Source organism: Pituophis catenifer, unplaced genomic scaffold (assembly GCF_029215685.1).
Source record: "Pituophis catenifer annectens isolate HBS135680 unplaced genomic scaffold, rPitCat1.0.hap2 SCAF_7, whole genome shotgun sequence".
Classification (NCBI taxonomy): Eukaryota; Metazoa; Chordata; class Lepidosauria; order Squamata; family Colubridae; genus Pituophis; species Pituophis catenifer.
This window is the reverse complement of record NW_027256887.1, coordinates 50,140,829-50,153,078: the sequence shown is the minus strand read 5'-3', so window position 1 is coordinate 50,153,078 and position 12,250 is coordinate 50,140,829. Positions and strand designations below refer to the sequence as shown.

General features: G+C 35.5%; 1 protein-coding gene across 1 annotated transcript in view; it reads right to left on the bottom strand.

Annotated features, from left to right (window-relative positions):
• Window positions 1–12,250, bottom strand: part of TMTC2 (transmembrane O-mannosyltransferase targeting cadherins 2) — a 229,075-nt gene that overhangs the window by 71,318 nt on the left and 145,507 nt on the right. Inside the window, exon 3 of the mRNA XM_070947425.1 lies at window positions 3,473–4,295. Within this exon, the coding sequence (XP_070803526.1) occupies window positions 3,473–4,295 (823 nt within the window). The remainder of the gene's footprint in view (window positions 1–3,472; window positions 4,296–12,250) is intronic.

The following is a 12,250-nucleotide window of genomic DNA, read 5'->3' as shown; positions in this document are numbered from 1 at the left end:
AACTTGTTCTTCAGATTATTTGATCTTTTAAAAAATCTATTAATGGAGAGCTCTTCTGGGTGACCTTCGTCTATCTCTCTGATAAGAATATATAACTGGGACAATATGTGTTGGTGAAATTGGCAGAGTTAAAGAGCAACTTGTTAAAAGGTGTGTATTTATTTTGGGGGGCGGGTAACAGTTAATACTGTTTTACAGTGAACAGGTATTGGGTCAATTAGACTGATAAATAATAGATTTGTATATTTGAGATATATGTTAAAAGAATGTGATGTATATTAGTAATTTAGCAAGTATAGATGAAAAATGTATAGCCATTTGTAGACCAACAATACAAACCTATTAGATTTGTGTGAGATACAGGTATCAGCATTCAACTAGGTGGAGGCCATATGTTTATTGTTAATTTTATATTTGTTACATACGCCTTTTTTTTCTTTTTTTTCCTTTTCCCTTTTTTGTGTATTGTTTGCAATACTTGTTTTATTATTTTCTTTATTCTGTATTTGCATTTTATTTTTGGAAAAATAAAAATTTATTAAAATATGGGGAGGGGGAGTTGGACATATCCAAACTAGGTGAAGGTTATCTAGTGTCTTCCAGATATTTTGGATGATATTTTCTATAATCCTCTGCTTCTGGCTTCACTGAATGGAAAGCAAAAGTTCAAATATTTGTCTACCCTTCGACTAGCAATATGTTAGGGAAAAAAGAATGCAGGCATCAAAACATAAATCACAGAACAAAGTAGTTAAAATACAAAGAGAATAGTAACAATAGATATTAGAATTCAAAACATTAAATGGAAAACAGACAGTGCCATTCAACTCTGTCTTCATTCCTGAGCCTTGGAAGAATTCATTCATTCAAGAAAATCTTCTGAGACTTGCAACGGTTGACGTTGCAGTGCTATCGGACATGAAAACCTGAACTCACATGAACTCCACAAACTCACGCTGAATCCTTTCGTTAGGATTCCCCATAAGGGGTTAAAGTCACCATGTAGGGGTGACGAAGAGTGGAGGGGTGCCCTGCAGGTCACGGAGAGCAGCGGCTCTCCTTCTTGATCCAGTGCTAATTCCCTCTCATCTGACGACAAAGAGGAGAGGCAGCCATTATGGCTGCCGTGAAGCTGAGGCAGCCAAAGAAACAAAGACTGTGCTGGAGCAGTGTGTGAACAGTGACTGGAACTGGGTGATTTTTTTTCTACTTGAAACCTACCCTAAAGAAAATGGAGAGACCAGGGGAAAAGACAGGACTAAATAAACAAACAAAACAAGAAGATAAGAGGGAGAAGGTAATAAAAGCTTATGAAGCAATTCAGAGAAAATACATGCTAAAAGACCAAAAAATGATACTACATAAACAGAAAGATTCTTTGAAAAGAAAATGGAGAGTTGGGCAGATCCTCTGGAGGTTTGGCAACAAAAGATAGTAGAGATGGAAGAAATACTTAAACAGGAAAGACATAACTAGAGAAGAAGACCCAAGGGAGGAATTTGGGAGGCAAGTCAAACAACGAATACGAATTGAAATATTAAAATATTAAAAGAGATGACGGACAGAGGAAATGTTGTGTAACACAAGATAGGAGCTAGAATAGAGGCAGACACAAGAAATAGGGGAAATATTATTATAATATTAATATTATTAATATTATAAAAATATTATTATTTTTAAAACAATATATTAAAAGTAGTAGCTAGATACAGAGATTAGAGGTTGAAAGATTACGTTCTAATGATACTGTTATTTTATTAGAATGGGGACTAAAATGTTGAACAATTAAATAATGAAGGCATATATTTTAATACAGATGCATAAGCATATTATTATAATTACATAAGTATGATTTAAATAACAAATAATAATACTATCATTACTACTTGTATTCAAATAAATGATACCCAGATGCCCCACTGTTCATGTATTTATATTGATGTATATTTTTACAAAAATTAAAAAGGATTAAAGAAAAAAGAAAATCTTCTGTAATTCAAGGATGGAATGGAATGGAATGGAATGGAACGGAACGGAACGGAACGGAACGGAACGGAACGGAACGGAACGGAACAGAACAGAACAGAACAGAACAGAACAGAATAACAGAGTTGGAAGGGACCTTGGAGGTCTTCTAGCCCAACGCCCTGCCCAGGCAGGAAACCCTACATCACTTCCTAGGCCTTTCGTCCTGAGATTCCAAACTTCCATGGTTGGAAACACTGATTGAATGGAATGACCTGTGCCATGGCATATTATAGAAAATAGGAAAATATACAAATTGGATAAAGATGTTTCATGAAAATGGGCACTGTTCTCTTCCTCTGTTTCCCTTTTTGCATCTATGTACAGTTCAAGAAATCCTAGAAGCCTTAACAAATATAATAAATCATTTTGCTGTAGCACTGTAGCAAAAAATCTTTAGTCTCATAAATGTTTTTTTTTAAACGGATAGTACATTAATAGACTATCCAATTTACAGCATAAGATCTTTTGATGATGAGGGATTTTATGCATTTTCTTACTGTAGATTATTTTCAATAGAAACAATAACTTGAACACCCATTTTTCTGTTTAAGTTTTTGTTTGCTGAAAGTCATTAAATTTCTGAAAATTTAGCAATGTGCTAATTAAATTTATCAGAATCTACTCTTGGTTTTCCAGTCATAGAGGCTCTTGCCTCATACCAATGAAACAAAGGCAAATATGTATTTCACATATTTAAAAATAGTAGTTTAAAAATTACGCCCTATTTTCCCAAATATTTTAACAATACAAAACATATAAACATTTCTTCATGGAAACTGAGGAATATTTGAATGTTGTTTCTTCATCTATATTAAGACAAAAAAAAAGAAACATTTTTCCACTGGGGAAATTCCACTGCTATTCCAAGAATGGAAGAAAAATCAGATCATGAATAGAAAGTGATTCATAAATTTAAGAACCTAACCAGTAAATAATTCAAACTACCTGTTTCCCCCGCCCCCAAAGATGTTTCTGTTTCTTACATGAGATATTGTAATACAAAGATTCAGAAACATAAAACATATTAGCAAAACATTTCTGTCGTTTTCAACTTGTTTTCAACCCTACATTCAATGAATCCTCTGAATAAGCAATTAATATGAAATTGTATCTCAGTATAGTACATTGTTTATTTCTGCACTTTAATTATTTATGATTGTAAATATAGGATCTATGCATTTTCCAAAAACAGCTGGTATAGCTAGATTAAAAAAATACATAACAAACTGATAATAATAATAATAATAATAATAATAATAATAATAATAATTTTATTTCTATACCGCCCTTCTCCCGAAGGACTCAGGGCGGTGTACAGCCTATTTAAAAACACAAAAAACACAACAACAATTTAAAATTTAAAATCATTAAATAATTAGGCTCCAATTAAAATCCCAGAAATTTAAAATCATTTGTTGCAAACAATCCCAATGGAAAAAGTTACCTTTAGCTGGATTTACTTTAATCCCTGATTTATACAGCATCTCTTCATTCTGCCAGTCCCCGTTCCTGACAAATGTCTTCAGTCCGTAAAAAAAAATTAATGCAGCAGTAGCCAAAAAAATCAAGTTCTTCAGAAAGCGCTTTTGGACTTTGACATAAAGGGCTCTTGTGCCCACAGTGATCAAGAGGCAGAAGCCCATACTAGGTATATACAACACACGCTCTGCTATCACAAAGCCTACATAAAAAAATAAGTTTGTGGCAGGAATAAAAGGAACAATTAATAAAGACAGTGACAGAACCACAATATTCTCTGTGGAGGGGATGTGTGGTTTTTGTGGTAAGCCTTTGTTAATGCCATTTTCTTCTTTAGACGCAAAACTGGACCTCAACTCTTTATATTCCAGTTCAGATAGGTAGTTGTGACCATTGCCATTAAGTCTGCCATTTGTTATACTTTTCCCATTGCCTTCTCTTTCTATGCTGGAATTTCTCAAACTGGTATAAGTAAGGAGGAGGAGTCCAGCATAAAAGGCCACTGTGTGTAGGTTCCTCCAGTCACTGATTGTTTTGAGAAGAGGCACAGCATCCATGGACCAATCAAAGCTAAGAGTGTCTGGGCACAACAGCAGCCAAAGGTTTTTGGTTGGCAAATAAAAAAAGGTCAGAGCTCTTGTTAAAAAACTATCTGAGTCAGCTGCTGGATTGTCAGAGTTGGAAAAGCTGGGAGGTTTGTTCCCCATCCAGTAGAAGCGAAGACCCAGCAATAAAGCTCCCCAGAAGATCAATAAACCAATGCTCAAAAGAAGAGGCCAATTCTTTCTCTGCAAAAGAGAAAAAGAGAAAAAAGAATTATACTTGCTAATTCTTTGCTAAAAGTGTGAGGCTTTTTTAAAAAAGATAATTAATCATAACCTAAGGAAAAATTATAGTTCTGGAAATCATATATTCTTGGTTCAGACCTCTGAGTTAATATTTTATATTTAAATTTCATTTCTGTATGCTTTTATTCTAATCATAGGATTTATTTCTGCTGCTAATTTTCATTGTAAAACCAGATAACAACATTTTAATGTCTCTCAAACTTCCTCATTTCCTAATTTATTGCAACAGGTCTCATTGTGAATTAAATTATTTTGGAAGTAAGTGCAACTTATTATAAAATAGCTCTCACTTGTTCCAGCCTGTTTTGCAATGTTGGGACACATTTTATCTGAAGGATATGAACTTTGAAATATTGGTTCTGGGCTTACTATTTACTGTTTTTATGCAAAACTAATTTAAATTGGCATTTCCAGTTATACAATTGCAGCATACATCATATTGATAATTATTTTCTTTTGCATACAGTTTGAAGATGGACGGCTTTCACCTTAATTAGTGCTTTTTTAAACTTTTAAGTTAAATCTGGAGGATCATTAAAATATCAATTTTAGCTACACTAAACTATTGTGTAGAATGCAAAATTCAAGAACAAGATCACGTTAGTGATTAAAAGTACACTTTAATGCATACTTTTAATTTATTTTTGGCAGCCTATAAGATTTGCAATTTGTTTGAACTACTCTGTAACATTCATGGTAGATACAGTTAGTGTGTATTATTATTGTTGTTGAAATTTGACTCGGAGCACATACTGGATTTTTAAATTTAAGTTTCATGATACCCATGAAGGTACTGGCTACAATACAAGATAGTGTGTGAGCCAGAAAAAATATCCAACAGTGGTTCACAATATAAAGACATTTTAATTGCACGAGTCCTATTCTCTTAATTAACAAATTTTGGCAAATTAAACTATTTTCATAAATGGCTGCAGGAAACATATGGTAAAATATATACTAAGGTAGAAATCTATTTTACTACTATATTTCTCTATTGTCACGCTGCTAGAGCACTCAGGACAATTTACAACCTAAAGCAGCAATAAACTATTTAATAAACACAATAACAGAAGTTTAATTAAAATGCTTAGTCTCATTGATATTATATTTACTATTAAGTAATCTGCATTCTAAATACCAAAAGTTCTCTTGGCTTCTCTATTTTCACTTTTTTTTTTCTAAAAATGATATAAATGCCATGTAGATTTGACACATTTTATGCCACAATGTAAAAATTCTGTTTTCTAGATTTCTCCCAAATCTTGTTTTTATTGGGGGGGGGGGGTGTTGTGTTTCCAGATGACAGGATGTAAGGACCAGATACAGCAAAGCTAATAGAAACTACCCCATAAAAGTTGGGAAGTTGCACAATCTGTGTCCTAGGTCTCTGAATAACCAAAATGTGCCAGAATTAGAATAACTTATTGAATACTACCATATTTTTTGAAGCATAAGACATACCTTTTTCCCCCCTAAAAGAGGGTGAAAATTTGGGTGTGTCTTATACATCGAATGTAGCTCCGCCCAGCCTCTGAAACAGAGGTTTCAGAGACTGAAAAAAGCCTCTGAAACCTCCATTTGAGACGCTGAAAAAAAAAGCAAGGTGCAGAGCTCACAACCAATGAACCTGTTGCTAAAGTTCACCTCTGGGAATAGCTGATTCCCCGGAGGCCGATCCATCCCCAATCAGCTTTTTTCTTATTATCCTCCCCGAAAACTAAGGTACGTGTTATACTCCAGTGCATTTTATAGTCCGAAAAATATGGTAATTAATTTAATATGATTATAATTTAGATTTTAATTGTTTACAGTGCTTCTATCCAATTTATCTTTTGCACTAGAGACCTGAGCACACCTATTACAGACTAAATATGAGATTTTATCCAAAGAAATTTAGGAATACATATTTTAGGGAATCAACTTTTTAAATAAAATGACCAAACTAAGATTAATCAAGATACAAATCCCATTTATGCAATGGTATTTTATGATCAAGCTTGAAAATATCACAGAATAACACCAAAGCTAATAGAACCTATCCCATAAAAAGGGAATCAAACAGTGTAAGTATACAAGTGGTAGTGGATCTTGATTTTGGTAACTGTGCTTGAACTTTAAACTCCTGCCTGGACTTTGAACTTTGTATGTGGATTTGTGGACTTGCGCCTTGCTCTTGGATTTTGTGTTGCTTGTGACTTCATGCCTTGGCTGCGCAAACTTGGACTCAGTGGAACTTTGTGTTGAGTGAGACCTGGGGAATAATATTAGAAGCTTGCAGTGCCTCAATAAAGTATTCAATTCCTTGATGTGTGTTGTGTGGACTGGGACAAGACACCTTCTAACCTCCTAACAGATTTTAGATTTTGGACTACCCTGCACCTCTTCCCTGCTCCCCTATCAACTAAGCTGGGCCTCTTTCTGGGAAGCACTGTGTTGCTTGAGCTCTTCTCCAGATTGACAATATTTTTTCATATATCTGAAGATAGTAAGAAAGAAGGAAGGGATCAGAAGCCCACTATAAGATTCTAGATCAGTGGTTCTCAACCTTCCTAATGCCGCAACCCATTAATACAGTTCCTCATGTTGTGGTGACCCCCAACCAGGGGTGGGTTCTAAAATTTTTTACTATCAGTTCTGTGGGTTGGCTTATTTTGTGGGCGTGGCTTGGAGGTCATGTGATTGGGTGGGCGTGGCTAGCTGGTCATCTGACCGGCCATGGCTATGTGTATAGGGACTACTCAGAGGGCTGAAAAAAGTGATTTCTGACAGGTCCTCATCTATTTTTGTAAAAAACCAATATTACCCTTCATCCTCATCTCTAATCTTAATCAAATTCAATTTTTCCCTTCTATTCTATATTATACCCCTTCCCATTGTCATCTATTTTTATATCCATCCTCACATTGGTTAATTATGTAATTATGTAATACAGTTGTTTAATACAAATTCAACATTTTAATATAAATCAATTAGTTATATAACTATCTTTTTTGTATATCAATCAATATGAACATGAATATTCCTATTATTTCCATGCAATCCAATTTCTTACAAATCAATTAATTATATTTACCAATAATAATAAACCAAATAATTTCCCCCATATATTCCTCCAAACCACAACTTAACCATTTCTGCTTTCAACACAATATACAATTAATAGTATCTCAATTATTACAATTCTCTAGTTAAATAGAGCTTTTTTTCTTTTGTGTTTTAAAATCTTGAACCTCCTCTTTTGCCCTAAATTTCCCATTGTTTGCAGTTTTGCACCTACCTTTTTTGGTGAGGAAAAAGAAAAAGAAGCCTCTCTCTGCCTCATTTTGTCACGTTGCAGCAAAGACCCTGCTTTACTTTCAGTTTCGTTTTTTCAGCATAGCTAGGGGGAAAAAAAATCTGCTCCTCTCTTTGCAGCTAGCGACAGAGCCCTCAGCAAAACAGCTGAGAGCAAATCAGCTGAGAGCCCGGAGGCTGATCAAATCAACTTATGGTAATTAACCTATGCTGAAGCTGAAAGGGGCTGTTTTTTTCTAGTTTTGCAGGCACCGGTCTTCTCATTTGTTTTCTTTTAACACTGATCAGCTGTAGGGCGGCCCTTTGAAGCCCCGCAGCAAGAATTTAAACGGTTTGTTTCCCTCTAGCCATCAGCTGGGACTCAGGAGGCAGCAATAGATTGGGAGTGGGCGGGGTAAGCGAACGGCGATCCAACAGAGGCAGAGGGTGAGGGTGAGTGAAGGCGTGGGGGGGGGGCGAGAGAGGGATTTGGCGACCCCTGTGAAATGGCCGTTCGACCCCCAAAGGGGTCGCGACCCCCAGGTTGAGAACCGCTGTTCTAAATCATAAGGTTCTATGAACAAAGAAACCATATGACCGAAAGATGACTTTTTGAAATGTTCTACAGATACAGTCATTTTTAGGGAACAACTTCAGAGCTAGCATTTATTAACTCTTCATACCAACAGCACTTTATTCTTGCAGTTTTCTTTCTGGATAAAACCCAGCCGGAGGTGGAGCTTTTTATAATGCTTGGCAGCAATGATTAGATTACTGTACTGTTAAGAGTCCTAATCCATCCCATCTGCCATATGCTTTCATATCCTTATTAAAACCTCTAACCCTTTAATCAGTTATGGTTTTCCTCCAAGAGAGACTTTTTTAAAAGAAAAAAAAGATGACTGAAGTGCCATTTACGTTTTCTATGGCTTCCATCAATAAAATGTCCTACAGGTGTTCCTTACTGCAAAATCTGCAAAACATTATCATCACTCTGCTGAATCAAACTCCATAGAAGATTACCCTATTATTTAAAACTTTGTTAATGCAAAGTTCCTATTTATCCAGTAGCACATGATGTTTCCAGAAGGCAAGCATGATTTCCTCTGTTCTCTCCCATTCCTCAGGTAAGAAAAGAAAAGAAAAACATTGTAAAAGCAGTTTACAAAAAACTATATGTTTAATTGTGCTTAGTCCAGCTTTAAAATTTATATATTTTACTCCTTCTTCTTCTACTTTAATAAAATGTAAAAAGGCAAATGTGATTATTTGAACATATGATTAATTCATTTTGAACTACTTCTGGATATTTTAGCTTGCATGGAATACAACATGCAAATGGTTACCAAAAGTGTGAAACATTGGTAGTACATTGGAATTGCCTACAGGAAACACACTGCTTCCTATGCATTCTGCAGCTTCTTAGTTGTTTATCTACTGATTGAAGTAGGCTATAACCCTGTCATTAACTGCTCTGAGCTGCATGCATATTCAATATCAGTAATTCAGTTTTAAAATGCACATGCATAAAATAAAGATAAAAACAAACAACATATTTTAACATAAACAACATTGCTTAATTTTCCCCATAGAAAATAGAATACCAGAAGAAGCGACATTTCAACAGCTCAATGCACAAAGCCTACTGAAATTATTAACTTTACGATCAAATAAGCAGAGAAAAAACTCAGGTTATAATTTTATTTTTTAAAAAAATATAACCAGTTTTCTATTTAAGGAGATAAAAAATATAAAATACTATAACAAAAACACAATTTCAGATCCTGCTTTTAAAATCATATTCATTTATTTTTAGTATTTGACCTTTTGAAAATTTAAAACTAAGTGAAAAAACTGATGGCAACCTTTTTAAACAATGAAATAAAACAATAGTACAATCAGGGAATATGTGGAGGAATAGTAACTTGGTCAGTCAAGTTAACTTGAGAAAATATGCCTATAGCAAATATAACTAGGAAAAGACATAGAGCAACTTCCAACCTTGAAAGGCTGAATGCTGTAACTGTTGAAGTTGTGAGTAGCTGGAAGGCATGGGGTAACTTAAAATGAGTAAAAACATCAGTTAATTAAAGGTCTATAATGGGTAATGGGGTTGCAAGCTATAAAAGGTGGCAGTTTTAACTTTATTTATTATCAGATTGCTAGAAATCGAATACAAAGAAGAAAATCCTAATAGGACAAAAGTCATATTTGAAAACAGGACATAGGAGTTGGAGAAGAGGGAAATATTTGTTTTTAAGGTAATTTTACTTAAAATGTGAAGTTATGGAAGGAAAAACAATTCTTTAAGGAGGTGGTTAACTTCCTTACTAAAGAAAGGAAATATATGACAATATAAAATAAGGCATTGAGTCTTTTTGTACTACACTTGCAAACTCACGATTCCAGCACATGATGAAAACCTACCCTGGAAGAAGAAACTATAGCTACCAAAAGTTTGTCCAATCCTACTTTTGACCAGTGATGAAAAATGGATAGAGAATTATCTAGATATAAAGCAGAGTCTATACAGGTAGTCCTCCATTTAACAACAGTTTGTTTAGTGACTATTCAAAGTTACAATGAATTTTTTTAAAAAATGACCATTTTTTTCACATTTATGACCATTATTGCATCCCCATGGGTCACATGATCAAAATTGAGACACTTGGCAACTGACATGTTTATGACGGTTGTATTATGACGGTTGTCCCAGGATCATGTAATCAATCACCTTTTGCAACTTTCTGACAAACAAACTCAATGGGGAAGCTAGATTCACTTCACAACTATGTAATAAACTTAACAACTGCAGTGATCGACTTAACAACTGTGGCAAGAAAGGTAGTAAAATGAGGCTTAACTGTCTTGCTTAGAAACAAAAATTCTGGGCTCAATTGTGATCCTAAATTGAGGATTATCTGTAGTTAGAAAAGCAATAAAAATGTACAAATGATTATGCCAAACCTTAGACCCGTGATGGCAAACCTATGGCACGTGTGCCACAGGTGGCACATGAAGCCATATCTGTGGGCATGCGAGCGTTGCCCTAGCTCAGTTCCAGTGCACATGTGCACGCTGGCCAGCTGATTTTCAGGCCTTCCAGGCCCACCGGAAGTTGGGGAAATGGGCCGTTTCCGGCCTCGGGAGGGCCTCCGGGGTAGGTGGGGAAGGCTGTTTTCACCCTCCCCAGGCTCCAAGGAAGCCTCTGGAGCCTGGAGAGAGCAAAAAACAGGCCTGCTGGGCCCACTGATAACCTTTTTGCCGTCCTGTACCAAAAGCGGGGGGAGCGCGGGTGTGGCATTGAATTAGGGGTATGGACACAGACATGCACGACACCCCCCCCGCTCCCCCTGCTTTTGGCAGATGATGGCAAAAAGGTTTGCCATCACTGCCTTAGACTCTATTTGTTCTTTCTCTTGCTAAAGCAAAACTAAACCATGAAGCAGTTTGGTTTCCAATAGAAAGGGGGGAAAAGTATATTAAAACTGCAATAAAGACCCATTTTGCAGTGCATTAACTAAAAAGACTTAATGTGAAAAATGTCAGTTAATCTCAAATAAAGCCCTGGAAGGCCTAAGCAGCTTTAACAATCCAGCAATGGAATATCTTCCAAATGAAATTGTGTTTGCAGTATAAATAGGAAGACACCTATGAAACTATGAGAGAAAATGATCCAAAGTAACTGAACTTCTACCAAATGAGTTAACTTACAGTTATCATCTGAATCAGCATCATCTATATAGGTAGTCCTTAATTAATAACTATTTGTTCAGCAACCATTTAAAGTTACAATGACACTGAACAAGTGGTACTTAGGACCAGCCCTTGTAGTTGCAGGCATTGCAGGATCCCTCCAGTCATGTATAGCAATTGTGAAATAGGCACTTGGCAGCCAGTTTGCAATTATGATGTTGCAGTGTCCCATAGCCACATTGATTGTCATTTGCAACCTTCACTGCTAGTTTCCCACAAGCAAAATCAATGGGGAACCCAAAAGGAGGTCACAAATCATGTATGTGTGACATACCACCTAACAATGGCTTCTAATTCACTTAACAACAGGTAATGCTAGAACTGCCGTTATTAAGCAGCATGGCTACTTAACATTGTGTTTTAAGACTGAGTCCCACAGTGATAGAAATTTTGGTCCCATTACTTCTGTTAGGTAAGAACTACCAATAGTTACCCTTTTAGTACCGCTACTGTGAATGCCTACTTTAGACTCCACAGATGAAGAAGAGAATGAGAAACATAAGAATTGTCTTTATGGAAAAAACTAAACAAGGCTTCCAGAAGATGGAATCTTGCGGGTAAGATAACACTATTTAGCTTTGTCCTTCTATTTTTTCCCTGGATACAGCTATTTCCAGTTATTAAGTATTATGTAATCCTAAAATTTGGGTATGTTCATTTTATACAATCTCATTTTTTTAAGAGAATGGCCACATTGTTCTGCAAAAAATGAAAATGAAAACTACTAAGAGTAACTTAACAAAAGCAGTCTATCAGTTTTCTTCATGCATGCCAGAACTTTGAAAATATATTTCATTTGGGCATCTGTACAGACATATATATGCATGAATGTCAGTTTATATATGACAGTGAAAGGATAAATCCTA